Source organism: Mesoplodon bidens (assembly GCF_964165515.1).
Source record: "Mesoplodon bidens genome assembly, chromosome: 10".
Taxonomy (NCBI): domain Eukaryota; kingdom Metazoa; phylum Chordata; class Mammalia; order Artiodactyla; family Ziphiidae; genus Mesoplodon; species Mesoplodon bidens.
The window spans coordinates 57,511,847-57,531,211 of record NC_138172.1 but is presented as its reverse complement, the minus strand read 5'-3'; the positions used below and the strand labels follow the sequence as shown (position 1 = coordinate 57,531,211).

At 39.7% G+C, this 19,365-nt stretch overlaps 1 protein-coding gene across 1 annotated transcript in view; it reads right to left on the bottom strand.

Moving 5' to 3' along the window:
* Positions 1–19,365, bottom strand: part of NEK10 (NIMA related kinase 10) — a gene marked incomplete at its 3' end in the record, with an annotated part of 225,272 nt that overhangs the window by 14,541 nt on the left and 191,366 nt on the right. The window contains 6 exon segments of the mRNA XM_081247364.1: positions 7,455–7,583; positions 9,949–10,122; positions 12,436–12,474; positions 12,476–12,488; positions 13,980–14,066; positions 14,161–14,344. Of these exon segments, the coding sequence (XP_081103490.1) occupies positions 7,455–7,583; positions 9,949–10,122; positions 12,436–12,474; positions 12,476–12,488; positions 13,980–14,066; positions 14,161–14,344 (626 nt within the window).

The window sequence follows — 19,365 nt, the reverse complement described above, 5'->3', positions numbered from 1 at the left end:
TGTTCATGGAACATTCTCCAGGATATCTTGGGTCACAAATCAAGCCTTGGTAAATTTAAGAAAATTGAAATCATATCAAGTATCTTTCCCGACTGTAATGCTATGAGACTAGATATCAATTACAGGAAAAAATCTGTTAAAAATACAAGCACATGGAGGCTGAACAATACACTACTTAATAACCATGAGATCACTGAAGAAGTCAAAGAGGAAATCAGAAAATACCTAGAAACAAATGACAATGAAAACACAACGACCCAAAACCTATGGGATGCAGCAAAAGCAGTTCTAAGAGGGAAGTTTATAGCAATACAATCCTACCTTAAGCAAAAGGAGACATTTCAAATAAACAATGTAACCTTACACCTAACGCAATTAGAAAAGAAGAACAAAAGCCCCCAAAGTTAGCAGAAGGAAAGAAATCATAAAGATCAGATCAGAAATTAATGAAAAAGAAATGAAGGGAATGATGGCAAAGACCAATAAAACTAAAAGCTGGTTCTTTGAGAAGATAAAGAAAATTGATAAACCACTAGCCAGACTTATCAAGAAAAAAAAGGGAGAAGACTCAAATCAATAGAATTAGAAATGAAAAAGGAGAAGTAACAACTGACACTGCAGAAGTACAAAGGATCATGAGAGATTACTGCAAACAACTGTATGACAATACAATGGACAACCTGGAAGAAATGGACAAATTCTTAGAAATGCAAAACCTGTTGAGACTGAACCAGGAAGAAATAGCAAATATGAATAGACCAATCACAGGTACTGAAATTGAAACTGTGATTTAAAATCTTCCAACAGACAAAAGCCGAGGACCAGATGGCTTCACAGGCGAATTCTATCAAATATTTAGAGAAGAGCTAACACCTATCTTTCTTAAACTCTTCCAAAATATAGCAGAGGGAGGAACGCTCGCAAACTCATTCTACAAAGCCACCATCATCCTGATACCAAAAGTAGACAAAGATGTCACAAAGAAAGAAAACTACAGGCCAATATCACTGATGAACATAGGTGCAAAAATCCTCAACAAAATACTAGCAAGCAGAATCCAACAACTCATTAAAAGGATCATACTCCATGATGAAGTGGGGTTTATCCCAGGAATGCAAGGATTCTTCAATATATGCAAATCAATCAACGTGATACACCATATTAATAAATTGAAGGAGAAAATCCATGTGATCATCTCAATAGATGCAGAGAAAGCTTTTGACAAAATTCAACACCCATTTATGATAAAAACCCTGCAGAAAGTAGGCATAGAGGGAACTTTCCTCAACATAATAAAGGGCAGATATGACAAACCCACAGCCAACATCGTCCTCAATTGTGAATAACTGAAATCATATCCACTAAGATCAAGAACAAGACAAGGTTGCCCACTCTCACCACTATTATTCAACATAGTTTTGGAAGTTTTAGCCACAGCAATAGGAGAATAAAAAGAAGTAAAAGGAATCCAAATCGGGAAAGAAGAAGTAAAGCTGTCACTGTTTGCAGATGCCATGATACTATACATAGAGAATCCTAAAGATATTACTAGAAAACTATTAGAACTCATCAATGAATTGGTAAAGTAGCAGGATACAAAATTAATGCACAGAAATCTCTAGCATTCCTATACACTAATGATGAAAAATCTGAAAGTGAAACTAAGAAAACACTCCCATTTACCATTGCAATGAAAAGAATAAAATATCTAGAAATAAATCTACCTAAGGAGACAAAAGACCTGTATGCAGAGGATTATAAGGCACTGATGAAAGAAATTAAAGATGATATAAATAGATGGAGAGATATACCATGTTCTTGGATTCGAACAATCAACATTGTGTAAATGGCTATACTACCCAAAGCAATCTACAGATTCAGTGCAATCCCTATCAAACTACCACTGGCATGTTTCATAGAACTAGGACAAAAAATTTCACAATTTGTATGGAAACACAAAAGACCCCGAATAGCCAAAGCAATCTTGAGAATGAAAAACGGAGCTGGAGGAATCAGGCTCCCAGACTTCAGACTATACTACAAAGTTATACTAATCAAGACAGTATGGTATTTGAACAAAAATAGAAATATAGATCAATGGAACAGGATAGAAAGCCAGTGCTTAACCTGCGCACATATGGTCACCTTATATTTGGTAAAGGAAGCAAGAATATACAATGGAGAAAAGACAACCTCTTCAATAAGTGGTGCTGTGAAAACTGGACAGCTACATGTAAAAGAAAGAAATTAGAACACTCCCTAACACCATACACAAAAATAAACTCAAAATGGATTTAAGACCTAAATGTAAGGCCAGACACTATCAAACTCTTAGAGCAAAACATAGGCAGAACACTGTATGACATAAATCACAGCAAGGTCCTATTTGCCCCACCTCCCAGAGAAATGGAAATAAAAACAAAAATAAACAAATGGAAGCTAATGAAACTTAAAAGCTTTTGCATAGCAAAGGAAACAATAAACAAGATGAAAACCCTCAGAATGGGAGAAAATATTTGCAAATGAAGCAACTGACAATGGATTAACCTCCAAAATTTACAAGCTGCTCATGCAGCTGAATATCAAAAAAAAAAAAAATCCCAATCCAGAAATGGGTAGAAGACCTAAATAGACATTTCTCCAAAGAAGATATACAGATTGCCAACAAACAGATGAAAGAATGTTCAACATTATTAATCATTAGAGAAATGCAAATCAAAACTACAGTGAGATATCATCTCATAGCAATCAGAATGGCCATCATCAAAAAATCTAGAAACAATGAATGCTGGAGAGGGTGTGTAGAAAAGGGAGCTCTCTTGCACTGTTGGTGGGAATGTAAATTGATGCGGCCACTATGTAGAATAGTATGGAGGTCCCTTAAAAAACTAAAAATACAACTACCATATGACCCAGCAATCCCACTACTGGGCATATACCCTGAGAAAACCATAATTCAAAATGTGTCTTGTACCACAATGTTCTTTGCAGCTCTATTTACAATAGCCAGGACATGGAAGCAACCTAAGTGTCCATCAACAGATGAATGGATAAAGAAGATGTGGCACATATATACAATGGAATATTACTCAACCATAAAACGAAACGAAATTTAGTTATTTGTAGTGAGGTGGATGGACCTAGAGTCTGTCATACAGAGTGAAGTAAGTTAGGAAGAGATAAACAAATACCATATTCTAACACATGTATATGGAATCTAAAAAGAAAAAAAGAAAAAAAAGTCATGAAGAACCTAGGGGCAGGACGAATTAGAGCCACAGACCTACTAGAGAATGGACTTGAGGACACGGGGAGGGAGAAGGGTAAGATGGAACAAAGTGAGAGAGCAGCATGGATATATATACCCTACCAAATGTAAAATAGATAGCTAATGAGAAGCAGCCGCATAGCACAGGGAGATCAGCTCGGTGCTTTGTGACCACATAGAAGGCTGGGTTAGGGAGGGTGGGAGGGAGAGAGATGTAAGAGGGAAGAGATATGGGGGTTTACGTATATGTATAGCTGATTCAGTTTGTTATAAACCAGAAAACTCCTGAAAACAAAGTCCAGACTGGATAGCTTCACTGTGGAATTCTACCAAACATACAAAGAAGAAATTATACCTATCCTCTCAAACTCTTCCAAAAGATTGAAGACTCCCAAATTCTTTCTATGAAGCCACCATAACCTTGATACCAAAGCCAGATAAAGACACTACCAAAAAAAGGAAATTATAGGCCAATATCTTTGATGGATACAGATATAAAAATCCTCAACAGAATATTAGCAAACTGAATCCAACAATATATAAAAAGGATCATACACTGTGATCAAGCTGAATTCATTCCAAGGATGGTTCTTTACACAAATCAATCAATGTGATATGCCACATTAACAAAAGGAAAGACAAAAACCACATGATCATCTCAATAGATGCAGAAAAAGCATTTGACAAAATTCAATATCCATTCATGATAAAACTGTCACCAAAGTGGATATAGAGGGAACATATCTCAACATAATAAAAGCCACTTACAACAAACCCAAAGCCAACATAATACTCAACAATGAAAAGTTGAAAGCCTTCTTGCTAAATTCAGGAAAAAGACAAGGATGCCCATTCTTACCACTTCTATTCAACATATTATTGAAAGTCCTAGCCGCAGCAGTCTGAAATCAAGAAAAAGAAACAAATATGTCCAAACTGGAAGGGAAGAGGTAAAACTGTCACTATTTGCAGATGACATGATACTCTATATAGAGAAACCTAAGACTCCACATAAAAACTATTAGAACTAATAAATGAATTCAGCAAGGTAGCAGGATACAAGATTAATATACTGAGGTCTGTTGCATTTCTTTACACTAACAATGAAATATCAGAAATAGAAAGTGAAAAACAATCCCATTTAAAATCATGTCGAAAAATAAAATAAAATAGCTAAGAATAAATTTAATGAAGGAGGTGAAAGACCTATACACCAAAACCCATAAAATATTGATAAAGGAAACTGATGATGGTTCAAAGAAATGGAAATATGCTCTTGAATTGGAAGAATTAATATTGTTAAAATGGCCATACTACCCAAAGCAATCAACAGATTTAATGCCATCCCTATCGAAGTACTCATGACATTTTTCACAGAATAGAACAAATAATCCTAAAATTTACATGGAACTACAAAAGACCCAGAACTGTCACAGCAGCCCTGAGCAAGAAGAAGAAATCTGGAGGCATAACCCTTCTAGACTCCAGACAATACTACAAAGCTTCAGTATTCAAAACAGCGTGGTATTGGCACAAAACAGACATATGGATCAATGGAACAGCATACAGAGCCCAGAAATAAACCCACACACCTACTGCCAATTAATCTATGACAAAAAAATGTGAGAACATACAGTGGATAAAAGACAGTCTCTTCGACAAGTGGTGTTGGGAAAGCTGGACAGCTATAGGTAAATCAATGAAATTAGAACACTCCCTCACACCATACACAAAAATAAACTCAAAATGGTTTAAAGACCTAAATATCAGACATGATATCATAAAGCTCCTAGAAGAGAACATAGGGAGAACACTCTTTGACATAAATTGTGCCAATATTTTTTTGGATCTTTCTCCTTAAGGCAAAGCAAATAAAAGCAGAAATAAACAAATGGAACATAATCAAACTTTAAAGGTTTTGCACAACTAAGGAAATCATTGACAAAATGAAAATAAAAACTATGGACTGGGAGAAAATATTTGTAATTGATATGACCAACTAGGGGTTAATATCCTAAATATACAAAGAGCTCATGCAACTCAATATTAAAAAAAAAAAACCAAATCAAACAACCCAATCAAAAACTGGAAAGAGATCAGAATAGATATTTTTCCTAAGTAGACATACAGATGGCTAACAGGTAAATGAAAAGATGGTCAACACTGCTAATTATTAGAGAAATCCAAAACCACAATGAGAAATGCAACAGACCTCACACCAGTCAGAATAGCTATCATCAAAAAGTCTACAAATAGGGCTTCCCTGGTGGCACAGTGGTTAAGAATCTGCCTGCCAATGCAGGGGACATGGGTTCGAGCCCTGGTCAGGGAAGATCCCACATGCCGTGGAGCAACTAAGCCCTTGCACCACAACTAACGAGCCTGTGCTCTAGAGCCCATGAGCCACAACTACTGAGCCCACGTGCCACAACTACTGAAGCCCACGTGCCTAGAGCCCATGCCCCACAGCAAGAGAAGCCACCGCAATGAGAAGCCTGCACACCCCAATGAAGAGTTGCCCCCACTTGTCACAACTAGAGGAAGCCCATGCACAGCAATGAAGACCCAACACAGCCAAAAATAAATAAATAAAATAAATAAAAATTTTTAAAGTCTACAAATAACAAATGTTGGAGAGGGTGTGGAGAAATGGGAACCCTCATAAACTGTGGATAGGAATGTAAATTAGTGCAGTCCTATGGAAAACAGTATGGAGGCACCTCAAGAAACTAAAAATAGAATTATCATATGATCCAGCAATTCTGTTCCTGGATATATATCCAGAGAAAACAAAAATACTAATTTGAAAAGATACATGCACCCCAACGTTCAAAGAAGCACTACTTGCCAGCCATTTCACTTATAGGCACTTACCCCAAAGGAAAGGAGTATGTGTCCATACAGACACAAATGTTCATTGCAGCTTTATTTGTAACAGCCTAACAGTGGAACTCAAATGTCCATTAACAGATAAATGGATAAACACCCCATGGAATATCCATACAATGGTATACTACTTAACAATAAAAAGGAATGAACTATTGATACAAAAAACAATATAGACAGATTTCAAATTAATTATGTTGAAATTAATTATGCTGACTGGAAGCAAGTCCAGACAAATGAGAGTAGGTCCTATTTAGTCCCATTCATATTAAATTCTAGAATGTAAACTAATCTACAGTGCAGAAAGCAGATCAATGATTGCCTGGGGTGGGAGTGAGGAGCAGGGGTGAGGGGCACAATTGGGCACAAGGACACTTCTGGATGGATACGTCCACTCTCTTAACTGTGTTTTCACAGGGATATGCATACTCAAAACATCAAATCTCACACTTTAAATAGGTGTAATTTACTTTGTGTGAATTATACCTCATTGAAGCTCTTAGAACAAAATAATTTCTCACATTCTCATTCAAGAAAGTTATTCATATAGACCATCACAAGATCTGTGTGCATTCATGAAAAACAATATATAAAAATACAAAATTAAGTTAACTTTCATCTGCCTTTTGTTACTTACTAAATGAAACTTAAATGTAAGTCAGATTTAGTTATCTCATGCTTCTGTATCTTCAGGACAGCTAACTAGTTAGCCCTTGAGAGAGTATGAGCAATTGAAGTTAAAGCAGCTACTTGGTGACCACTCAGATTAATAAACATCTGGGGGAGTATCCCAAGTGACACTCTTATTTATGACTCTTCAATTACATGCAAAGAATAAAGATGTAAAATCAAACCTCTATTCTAGTAAACCAAAGGCATAACTAAAAGCAAACTATCCTTAGTGAATATACTTGTAGTTTGTTAGGTAATGTGGGTCAACTGGAAGTTCCCCATGGGCTACTTCTGTAATATTAAAAATGCTGTGCTTCCCTGGTGGCGCAGTGGTTGAGAGTCCGCCTGCCGATGCAGGGGACACGGGATCGTTCCCCGGTCTGGGAAGACCCCACATGCCGCAGAGCGGCTAGGCCCGTGAGCCATGGCCGCTGAGCCTGCACTCCGGCAACAGGAGAGGCCACAACAGTGAGAGGCCTGCGTACCGAAAAAAAAAAAAAAAAAAAGCTACACTGACATCTCCAGGTCTTCTAGGGGTCCAGGAGAGCCCTGGAATGGCTGCCACATGACATCCTGGTGGGAGAGAGTTCGTATCTGGAGACCTGGTAATGGAGATTTGGAGACTCACCTCTGCTGCAAATGAGTGAAAGGCTGCATTTCCAGAGCCAAGGAATGGGGCAGTCTTTGCTGATCTAATATCTCAGCTTTGAGTTTGGCTTTCAGGACTTTTGGTGATTTGGGGATGGAGGGCTGAGATCTGGGAGGAGTTTGGCAAGAAAAGGAGCCCAAAGGAATTATTTTCTGGCTTCAAGTGAATTCTGCTAAATAGTTCATAGAAGGAACATGGACATCTAAGAGTTGGAGACTCTTTCTGGGTCTTGCCATTAATTAATGTAATTACATTATATGTAATTATATTCCTGAAAAAAGTTTTATCATCTGATGACAGGACGGCTTGGATCACATCACCAGGATGCCTTCCAGTTCTAATATCATGTTTCCTTTCACCAGCCTTGAGAATTCAATACCTCTCTGAGGAGGCAGGAGCTGCTCTTTCTAGTTTCATTTGCTCACGTTTTGTACATTTGCCTGGCCCAGTTTCTCAAGAAAGCCTACCTCAAGTTACTAGGGAGGTACCTTGGATCTTTAGCAGGCAACTGACTTAAATCTAGCTCCTGATATCTGAGATGACCAAAGTTGCGAGTTTATGCTTAAGCTTTCTCTGTGTACCACGAGCCAGGACCATGTCTGAATTCTAAACTCTGGACACCATGCTCAGATCAAGTAAGCACCTCTCTGTGGCTTTTTCTTTTGGGGACCAACTCCCTTGTTTTAGGAGCCAATAAGGAGCTCTTGGGAGAGCTGATCAGGGTCTCATTGTAACTCTTCTACCATTTAATATGTGGCACAAAATAGCCAAAAATATCTGCAGGCTTGATTTTCAATTGATTTTTATTATATTTTGTAGCTCTGCTATCTTCTTTTAGATTCTAACTTTTCATTTAGCTTTTAAATATTTTGCAGGAGGGGTTTACAGTTAATATTACTAAACCAAGAAACCCAGGATAATTCTAAACAAATTAGATTGCAAATAACTTTAGCCTTATTCAATGCCTTTTGAAGAAATTATATATTTTAGAATTGCCTCCTTTTAATTCATTGAAGCTCTGGGGAATACCTGGAAGGACGTCAAAAAGTTATTAATTTTCTCTCCTCTTATTTGGTATGAATCACAGGCTTTTGGTCATTTATTTTCTTCTCAAGTCTGCCTTTGTCTCCCCTCCATCGTAAGTTCCTTGAGAGAAGAGAGCTTGCCTTAAACCAACATGTGTTCCCTGATGGCATGTCACACTGTCCACACATGGCACAGCTTTGCACATGTTATTTTAGCTCAGACCTTATTCACCTGTTTACATATGCCTGCTCCTGCTGATTCATCAACCTCAACGTCTGGACCATCGTCCATTTTCTGCCTGTTTAACTTGGTCGTTAACCCCAAGTTAAAGCTCACTCTGTACTATCTCTCTTTCAATGAGATTCAGACTGAATTTCCTTTTTCTGATGATTCTAGTTTACCCAATTTGCTAAAAATGTTTACATAATGACTAGGTTTTAAAAAGCATTTCAAGCTCTAATACATATATTTCCTTTGTTTTTAAAGAGCTGAACTCTTGCAAACAAGCCAATTTTCCATGAATCCTTTTAGAAAAAAGGACTAGATTTATTTGGTAATGCTAAGATTCCTAAATTCACCTGATTGAAAATTTCCATCTTAATATAAAATTCTCTTAATTAGGGAGTTCACCCACATGTCATAATTTATTTTTGTACTAAAATAATTGTTTTGCATCTCTTCTATATATTTATGCAACTTTGTATCACTGAGTAAAACATCCAATCATAGAGGAAAAACCTTTTGATAATGTTCTTAAAAATATAAATAATCACAAACCTTAAAAGGGAGTAGTTAGATTCCAAAGAGCACTTGTTAGTTATTTGAGAAGAACACATGGAACATTTCCCCATGCAGGCAGTGGACAGATTTCCAGACCAGCTCACAAAAGTCTACTGAACTCATGATGTGGTTAAGGTAGAGAAGCTCTGGTGCCAGAGTTGAGGAGGACATACCCACTCCATGGTGCCGCTCAGACCCCCAGCTTCACGGCCAGGCTCACATCTCCCACACCTGTCCCCTCACTTCCTGGGCTGAGCTGGCAAGAGCTCCCATGTTCCAGGCTCCTGTGTGTGGCTTCCTTGTCCACAGCAAGTAGAAGCAGAGCTGCTGGGTTGGGGTGGGCATCCAGAGATAGAAAGTGGGAGAGGTCCCTCAGGATATAATGATCCTTCTGGTATATTATGCAGTTGGATAGGTTTCCTTGGGTTTTGTTTCTAATGACACCAGAAAAGATTTAGGAAGTAAAAAAGGCTCCACCCTAACTCTTACTGACGCTCACTTGGAAAAGATAAAGTTATCAGTGATGTGTATTTGACTAAACAAAACAAAAAAAATATTTTCTATGTGAGCCTTCCTTTGCCACCTAACTGAAGCCCTCAAGATTTCACTAGGCAGGTTCTTAATTCTGAAATTCATTTCCCTTATGCTCTTCCTGGCACCCTCAAACCCAGCAGTGATTGTGGTCCCATTTGGACTGCTAGGCATCCACACCTGCTCCCTGTGGCAAGGCCTCTGAGGGACCCGAAGGGGCTGCCAGTGAAGGGGCTCAGACGTCCCCACAGCAGGGAATAGGGCCTGATCCAAGCCAGGCCAACCCAACTCTGTTGCAGGACACTGGATCCTAAGAAAGGCGACACAGAGACAAAGCAAACAAGCTGGGAGCTCATTCAGGCCTACATTAGAGCCTTGACAAGTCTTCTAGGAGTGCCTTCTCCACAGACTTCAGGGGCTGACCTGGCTCCTATCCCTTCGTAGGTTGATTCTACAAGTTCCCTAATTATGTGAGTCCTTGAAGGCCTTCTAATGAACCCCACTGTGGCATAAGTCAGCCAGAGTCAGGTTTTTTCCTGCATCCACAAAGCCTGACTGGTAAAGCACACCCACTTACACATGGCCTGGCCTGCACAGCTGCCATAGACCCAGCGCTGCTGGCAGCCCTCTGCCTGTCCCTGCTCAGTCCCCTGCCATCTCAATGCTGGCTCTTCCCAGTTGATCACACTCCTCAGACTAGGCTGTCCTCTCAGCAGTGAGCTGGAACATCATCTAATAAACAGAAACTGAGGCAGGAGGTAGATGGGCTCCAGGCTAGACATTTACAACTGGCCTCCTATTCACACTTCCTGGAGCCAAAAATGATGGGCTCCAGGCCAGACATTCACTACCAGCCTCCTGTTTACATTTCCTGAGGCAAGAGACAAATGGGCTCTGGGCTACATATTTATGACCAGCCTCCTGTCTACATTTTGAGATCTACACTTCAATATAAGAAACAACAACAGGAATAGGGTAAATAACTGGACATTGGACACTTTTATGGCAGGAACAAAGAGGGGTTAAACCCTGTTAGAAGATCAAGAAGTCACACATTTCCCATCCTTGGAACAAGGAAAACACTACACGTATGCAGGAAGGCTCCATGGGGTCAAAAAGGCAGGGGAGGCCAGACTATAAGGTCTTGCTATTTTCCCTCCCAGACACCCTTGTGATGAAATCCATCTTGACTGAGGTGTGTGTCATACGGAGGGGAGGGTCCTGAGACAAATTAGCCATGGGGTCAAAACAAGTCGATTGGCCAAGAAGACAAAGGCCCAGAAGACTGCTCCCTTATAAAGGATTTAAACTTCCCAAAGGTGGGACTTTTGCAACTCTCTTGCTGAGTTCACCAGTGTGTCTTTCCACATGTACTCTGCTTTTCTAGTAAACAGTTTACTTTCTTCTATACCTACAGTCTCCTTGTCAGATTCCTCCTTACAAGGAAGACAAGGACTGGGGATTTAGACTCTAGCTGCTGTCCCTGTGGTCTAGCGGTTAAGATCCCTGGTTTCCACCCAGGTGACCAGGGTTCAATTCCCGGTCAGGGAACTAAGGTCTCGCTTCCAGCGCTGCTCACTGCAAGCTACTGCTCACTGCTGTGTGTGTCCAAAATCAAAACCACCAAGTATAATCTTCCCTAATATCCCTCTTCTCTGCCTCTCTAGCTTAATTTTATCTTTACCTCTCTTTCTTCAGACACAGTGGATGGCTATCCCTTCAGGCCTGCTCTCTAGCTCCAAGCTGCTCTGAGACTGGGAACCATCTTCAATCTCTCCTCTCCATCAGCTGCTTCTCTTCAGTTCACACACCCCACAGTCATCCTGATCCTAGAAGGCCCTTTTCCATCAAACATTCCCCACCAGCTGTCAGCCCACTCCTTTATTCAATTGCTCTCCATCTCTGCCTCTATAACTTCTGAAACCATCATGATCAGGCTTCCCACCACCAGCCTCACCCAAGGCCATTGAATAGCTCTTATGAAGGTTACCAGGGACTTTCAAAAGGCCAAATCAAAGAGTTTCATTTTAGTTCTTAGCCCAAGAGACAACTACTGCAGAAACTGCTAGTCATTCCAAAATAACAATTCCTTCCTTTAAAACAGAATCCTCCAAACATATTCATTCTCCCTTGCAGCTAGATGTGGCCACTGATCTATGAGCAGAAGGGAGAACACAACGTCTGGGTCACATCCGTAAAATGAAGGGCATGTCTCTACTTCCCATCCCACTTCCTGCTGGCTGGATGTGGGTGTGATGTGATCCACATTTGCCACATTTGCAATGAGCATAAGACCTATACCCCAGGGGTGTAGAAAAACAAGGTATAAGGAGCCACAGCTCCAGATGATCTCATGAAACCCCACCTCCCTGGGCCACCCTTGAGCTCAGAGAGACTAACTGAGTGTCTGAGGATCACAAAGCCAGACTAAAACCCAGGCCCAAGCTTAGTGCTCTTCCCAGTACACTCCTTGGTAAAGTACAATCAGTTCTAGGAGGGTGGGCTCCAATAGCCTCTGGTACCACATGCCCACATAACTTCTGCTATCAGTCATCAATTAAGCCACCAAAAGCTCAGCTCTGCAGAGTCTAAAAATATTTCTAGGAGCTCAGTGTCTACATACCTTTTTTGGGATTGTCTTTCTCCTCCTGAAGCACTAAAACCTCTTTAAAGCGACTGAAACAAGAAAATAAAAATAACTTCACATTTTCCTGTGGCAGATCTTTTATTTATTTATTCATTCATTTGTTTGTTTAAAAAATATCTAACCAATTGTACCTCCTGTAAAGACTGTCTTCATTTATTATAGCATCAGCAAAATATAACATTGCATATTACTATTTACTTGACAGGTTTGTTTAAAGGTCTTTTCTCAAAGAAAAGGTGCTAAACAAAGAAACTCCATTGTTAGTAGCTAAAAAGTTCATAAAATATCTGTGTCATAATCATCTTAAATCCCTTACCAAGAGAGCTAGAAGTAACCACATGCAAGTGTAAGGGTCCAACTTTCCTTTATCACTTCCCCACTGACCCTCCCCACCCTTGTTACTGGGTATACATAATATCCCATCATCTCAAAATTCATCTCAAACAGTTAGTAATTAATTGCTTCTAGAATTTCCTACATATGTTTAAATGCACAAATATTTTTACTGCATAATATTCATGTTTTCCCAATCGCAAATCAAGACATTTTATTTATCAGGCAGGAATTTATAGAGAAAACAGAACAGAGTGTTGGAATTTGGGATTGCCCCAGAAAATCTGGAACATCTATTCTCCATTTTTATGGACCAATTAATTTTGGAAAGGGACAAAGAATGAAGCAAAATCCTTAGAGTTCTACTTAGGGACAATATTTTAAACCATTTTTATGAAATTTTCACAGTATAGTCATTGATGAGAGGGGATTATTTAGACTTAATTTATTTCAGAGTATTTCTACTTATCTTATTTAATATTCCATCAATTTACTCTTTTAAAAGAGTTATTCTTTTCTCTCCATTTTCTATTTTAACTGATCTGTTATTTCAATTTCAGATTTGTTCAGGGATTTGAATCCTATCTTTCTGTGAAGAAGATTCTTTAAATTTTATCTAAATATATCTTTACTTTCTCTTACCCCAGTCTGATTTTTTTTTTTTACTGTTTCAAATTAAGAGTAAAGATGAACATATTTACTGAATTTACATAGCATTTTTTCATAATTCTAAACAATTAAAACATTTATTTTACTTTAGTGTTTTAAGGAAAATATATCCCTTTATATTAATGTAAATAAAATTGTATAAAACTTAGTCTACACCAAGACTAATTTCTTCTCCAGGTTTCTAACCTCTAATCAACAAACTCATGAAAGGTCACTTCCATTACTCCTGTGGTTATTTAGTCTGTCTTCAAATAAGTTATCTCCACTCCCCAGTTAGAACCTGCATTTGCTGGAAGAAATAATGAAACTGTTTATTTGACAGGAGGCAATGAAAAACCACAGTGCCTGTTGGCCTTTGAGCTCTGTAAGAGTGACAGACACACCTGTCCTCATTAGCATTACACCTGGGAAACAAACTACTCATTTATGTAAGTGTGATGACATCTACTTGACTCCCAAGTATGATTCCCAGACCTCTACCTGCTGGAATCCCACAAACTGGTAAAAAGAAAGCTTACTGAATGTAGATTCCTTCAAAGGGTTTGAACTGGAGCTGCTGGAGTTATCCAAAGTGTCCAATTCATCATCGAACTCTGAATATATATCTGCACATGAATAAAAAAAATAAAGAACAAATGAACCTTGAAACAGAAAGGAGTCAAGAATTCATTCATGTTGTAACCCTTTCACTAGAAATACCTTTCTCAATATTTTCCAAATTGAAGTTATCATCTGACAAGATTCCAGCACAGGATCGGTCTTTGTCCTTATCACAGGGGGCCTGGAAGCCCTCAGGCGGCAGGTCTGTGCTTTCTGAAAACTCACTTTTCAGGCTTCCTGCTCCACTGCTGCTTCTACTCAAGCTTGCATTCTCAAAGGATTCCTGAAAGAGAAATTCAGTTTGTAATAACCACCTCTTTCCTTTCTTCTGCAGGACTTAAAGCTCATTAGAATATATATTAAAATGACTAAAATATTATTACAAATATTTATGCTGAAGTGCATCATTAGTTCCACCTATACATACGCTATAGAATTCATTCAGTCCATAACTACAAAAAGTGGTTCTGCAAGCTACCACTGGACAAAAAAGAATGGACGTGGCAAGGTGCTGAGTAACAAAGGTCTGTGCAATCTGATGAAAGAAAATGTAGCACTAAGGAATAGAAATGTAGAATAATTCTGGAGGTAGGTGGCCAAGATGGAGGAGTAGAAAGACCTTAAGCTCACCTTCTCCTATGGACACACCAAAACAACACGTATTTACAGAGCAACTATTGAAGAAAAAGACTGGAATCTAACAGAAAATATCTTCTACAACTAAAGATATAAAGAAGGAACCACAACGAGACAGGTAGGAGGGACAGGGACACGATAAGTCAAGAACCATACCTCTGGGTGGGTGACCCTCAAACGGGAAGATATTTACAATTGTAGAGGTTCTCACCAAAGAGCAATGGGTCTGAGCCCCACATCAGGCTCCCCAGCCCAGGGGTCCTGCACCACGAAGACGAGCCCCCAGAACATTTGTTTTTGAAGGCCAGCTGGGCTTATTTTCAGGAGAGCCAGAAGACTGGAGGACACAGAGACTCCACTGTTATATGACACACACAAAAGTTCACACACTCCAGCACCTAGGAAAGAAGAAATTACTTGAAAGCAGCCTGGGTCAGACCCACCTGCTGATCTTGGAGAGTCTTCCAGAGGAGAAGGAGAAACGTGGAGCTCCCCTGAGGACATGGACATTGATGGTGGCCACTTTGGGGAGCTCGTTCTACCATGCAGACACTGTTGTTGCAAGTGCCACTGTGGAGACCACCCTCCAGCTTATCAGCACCAGGACTGGCCCCACCCCTGCCCACCAGCCTGTAGGAACCAGTGCTGGGAAGCCTCAGATCAAGCAGATAGTCAGGAGAAGACATAGCCCCACTCATCAGCAGGCCAGTTTCCATAAGACCCCCTGAGCCCACAGCTGCCATGGAACAAGGCCCTGTCCACCAGAGGGCCCAGAAACCAGCCCCATACACCAATGCACAAGCTCTAGACCAGGGACCCTCAGGTCTTCCAGCCAGCTACCCTGTGATCTGGTCCCACAAACTAGTGGGCAGATACCAGTACCACGAAAACTGTAACCTTACAGCCTGCCTTGTCAGGACCCAGCCAACCCATCAGCAAGCCTACATCAGCCCTAGGACCTCCTGGGCCTGGGTCCTTCCCACCAATAGACCAAAACCAGTTCTGAGAAATCTTGGGCCCCTAAGCCAGCTACCCTGGAATCCAGCCACACTCACCAGTGGGCCAGCAACAGCTTTGAGAAACCTCAGAACCCACAGCCAGCTGTGTCAGGAATCAGCCCCAAAGCAGGCCAACACTAGACATGGGAACACAGGCTCCACAACACACACCCCAGGACCCACAGCTCCACCACAAGTGGGCCATCACTAGCCATGTCACCACCAGCGGCTCAGCAGTCAGTTGTGTCATGACCCGGCCCCCCAAACCAGCAGCTGACAGGCAACCAACTAGACCGGGGGCCAGCCACACCTACCAGAGCACTCACAGTAGTCAGCCTGCCACAAAAGAAGACCCAAGCAGCCCACATAGGGGGCAACCCTAGAGCACATAGCTCTGCTGACAGAGGGGAGTGTGCTGCCAGGATGCATAGGATGTTTCCTACAAAAGGCTACTTCTCTAAAGTCAGGAAATTTAAGAAACTTACCAAATACATAGAAATAAAAACAGAAAACTAGACAAAATGAGGTAACAGAGGAACATGTTCCCAAAGAAGAAACATGATAAAACCTCAGAAGAAGAACTAAGTGAAGTAGAGAGAGGCAATCTAGCCAATAAAGAGTTCAAGGTAATGACTGATGGTAGAGATGATCAAAGAAGTGAGGAAAAGATTGAATGAACAGAGTGAGAAGTCAGAAGTTTTAACAAAGATTAGAAAATATAAAGAAGAACCAAACAGAGATGAAGAATACAATAACTGACAGGAAGAAAACACTAAAAGGAATCAACAGTAGCTTGGATGATATAGAGGAACAGATCAGTGAGCTGGAAGAGAGAGTAGTGGAAATCACTGAAGCTGGAGAGAAAAAAGAAAAAAAGGAATGAGGATAGGTTAAGAGACATTTGAGACAATGTCAAACATGCTAACATTCACATTGTAGGATATAGGGGTACCAGAAGAAGAAGAGAGAGAAAGGGGCAGAGAACATATCTGAAGAATTCCCTGAACCTGGGAAAGGAAATAGGTATCCAGGTTCAGGAAGCACAGAGAGTCCCAAACAGGATCACCCAAAAGAGGACCACAACAGGACAATTGAAACTAAAATGGCAAAAATTAGAGATAAAGAAAGAATATTAGACTCAAATCAATAGAATTAGAAATGAAAAAGGAGAAGTAACAACTAACACTGCAGAAATACAAAAGATCATGAGAGATTACTACAAGCAACTCTATGCCAATAAAATGGACAACCTGGAAGAAATGGACAAATTCTTAGAAATGCACAACCTGCCAAGACTGAATCAGGAAGAAAGAGAAAATATGAACAGACCAATCACAAGCACTGAAATTGCAACTGTGATTAAAAATCTTCCAACAAACAAAAGCGCAGGACCAGATGGCTTTACAGGCAAATTCTATCAAACATTTAGAGAAGAGCTAACACCTATCCTTCTCAAACTCTTCCAAAATATAGCAGAGGGAGGAAAACTACCAAACTCATTCCACGAGGCTAATACCACCTTGATACCAAAACCAGACAAGGATGTCACAAAGAAAGAAAACTACAGGCCAATATCACTGATGAACATAGATGCAAAAATCCTCAACAAAATACTAGCAAACGGAATCCAAGAGCACATTCAAAGGATCACACACCATGATCAAGTGGGGTTTATTCCAGGAATGCAAGGATTCTTTGATATACGCAAATCAATCAACGTGATACACCATATTAACAAATTGAAGGAGAAAAACCATATGATCATCTCAATAGATGCAGAGAGAGCTTTCAACAAAATTCAACGCCCATTTATGATAAAAACCCTGCAGAAAGTAGGCATAGAGGGAACTTTCCTTAACGTAATAAAAGCCATATATGAAAAACCCACAGCCAACATCATCCTCAATGGTGAAAAACTGAAACCATTTCCACTAAGATCAGGAACAAGACAAGGTTGCCCACTCTCACCACTATTATTCAACATAGTTTTGGAAGTTTTAGCCACAGCAATCAGAGAAGAAAAGGAAATAAAAGGAATCCAAATCGGAAAAGAAGAAGTAAAGCTGTCACTGTTTGCAGATGACATGATACTATACATAGAGAATCCTAAAGATGCCACCAGAAAACTACTAGAGCTAATCAATGAATTTGGTAAAGTAGCAGGATACAAAATTAATGCACAGAAATCTCTGGCATTCCTATATACTAATGATGAAAAATCTGAAAGTGAAATCAAGAAAACACTCCCATTTACCATTGCAACAAATAGAATGAAATATCTAGGAATAAACCTACCTAAGGAGACAAAAGACCTGTATGCAGAAAATTATAAGACACTGATGAAAGAAATTAAAGATGATACAAATAGATGGAGAGATATACCATGCTCTTGGATTGGAAGAATGAACATTGTGAAAATGAGTCTACTACCCAACGCAATCTACAGATTCAATGCAATCCCTATCAAACTACCACTGGCACTTTTCACAGAACTAGAACAAAAAATTTCACAATTTGTATGGAAACACAAAAGACCCCGAATAGTCAAAGCAATCTTGAGAACGAAAAATGGAGCAGGAGGAATCAGGCTCCCTGACTTCAGACTATACCACAAAGCTACAGTAATCAAGGCAGTATGGTACTGGCATGAAAACAGAAAGATAGATCAATGGAACAGGATAGAAAGCCTAGAGTTTAACCCATGCACATGTGGTCACCTTATCTTTGATAAAGGAGGCAGGAATGTACAGTGGAGAAAGGACTGCCTCTTCAATAAGTTGTGCTGGCAAAACTGGACAGGTACATGTAAAAGTATGAGATTAGATCACTCCCTAACCCCATACACAAAAATAAGCTCAAAATGGATTAAAGACCTAAATGTAAGGCCAGACACTATCAAACTCTTAGAGGAAAACAGGCAGAACACTCTATGACATAAATCACAGCAAGATCCTTCTTGATCCACCTCCTAGAGAAATGGAAATAAAACCAAAAATACACAAATGGGACCTAATGAAACTTAAAAGCTTTTGCACAGCAAAGGAAACCATAAACAAGACCAAAAGACAACCCTCAGAATGGGAGAAAATATTTACAAATGACAAAGGATTAATCTCCAAAATTTACAAGCAGCTCATGCAGCTCAATAACAAAAAAACAAACAACCCAATCCAAAAATGGGCAGAAGAACTAAATAGACATTTCTCCAAAGAAGATATACAGACTGCCAACAAACACATGAAAGAATGCTCAACATCACTAATCATTAGAGAAATGCAAATCAAAACTACGATGAGATATCATCTCACACCAGTCAGAATGGCCAGCCTCAAAAAATCTAGAAACAATAAATGCTGGAGAGGTTGTGGAGAAAAGGGAACATTCTTGCACTGCTGGTGGGAATGTGAATTGGTACAGCCACTATGGAGAACAGTATGGAGGTTCCTCAAAAAACTACAAATATAACTACCATATGAACCAGCAATCCCACTACTGGGCATATACCCTGAGAAAACCATAATTCAAAAAGAGTCATGTACCAAAATGTTCATAGCAGCTCTATTTACAATAGCCTGGAGATGCAAACAACCTAAGTGTCCATCATTGGATGAATGGATAAAGAAGATATGGCACATATATACAATGGAATATTACTCAGCCATAAAAGAAA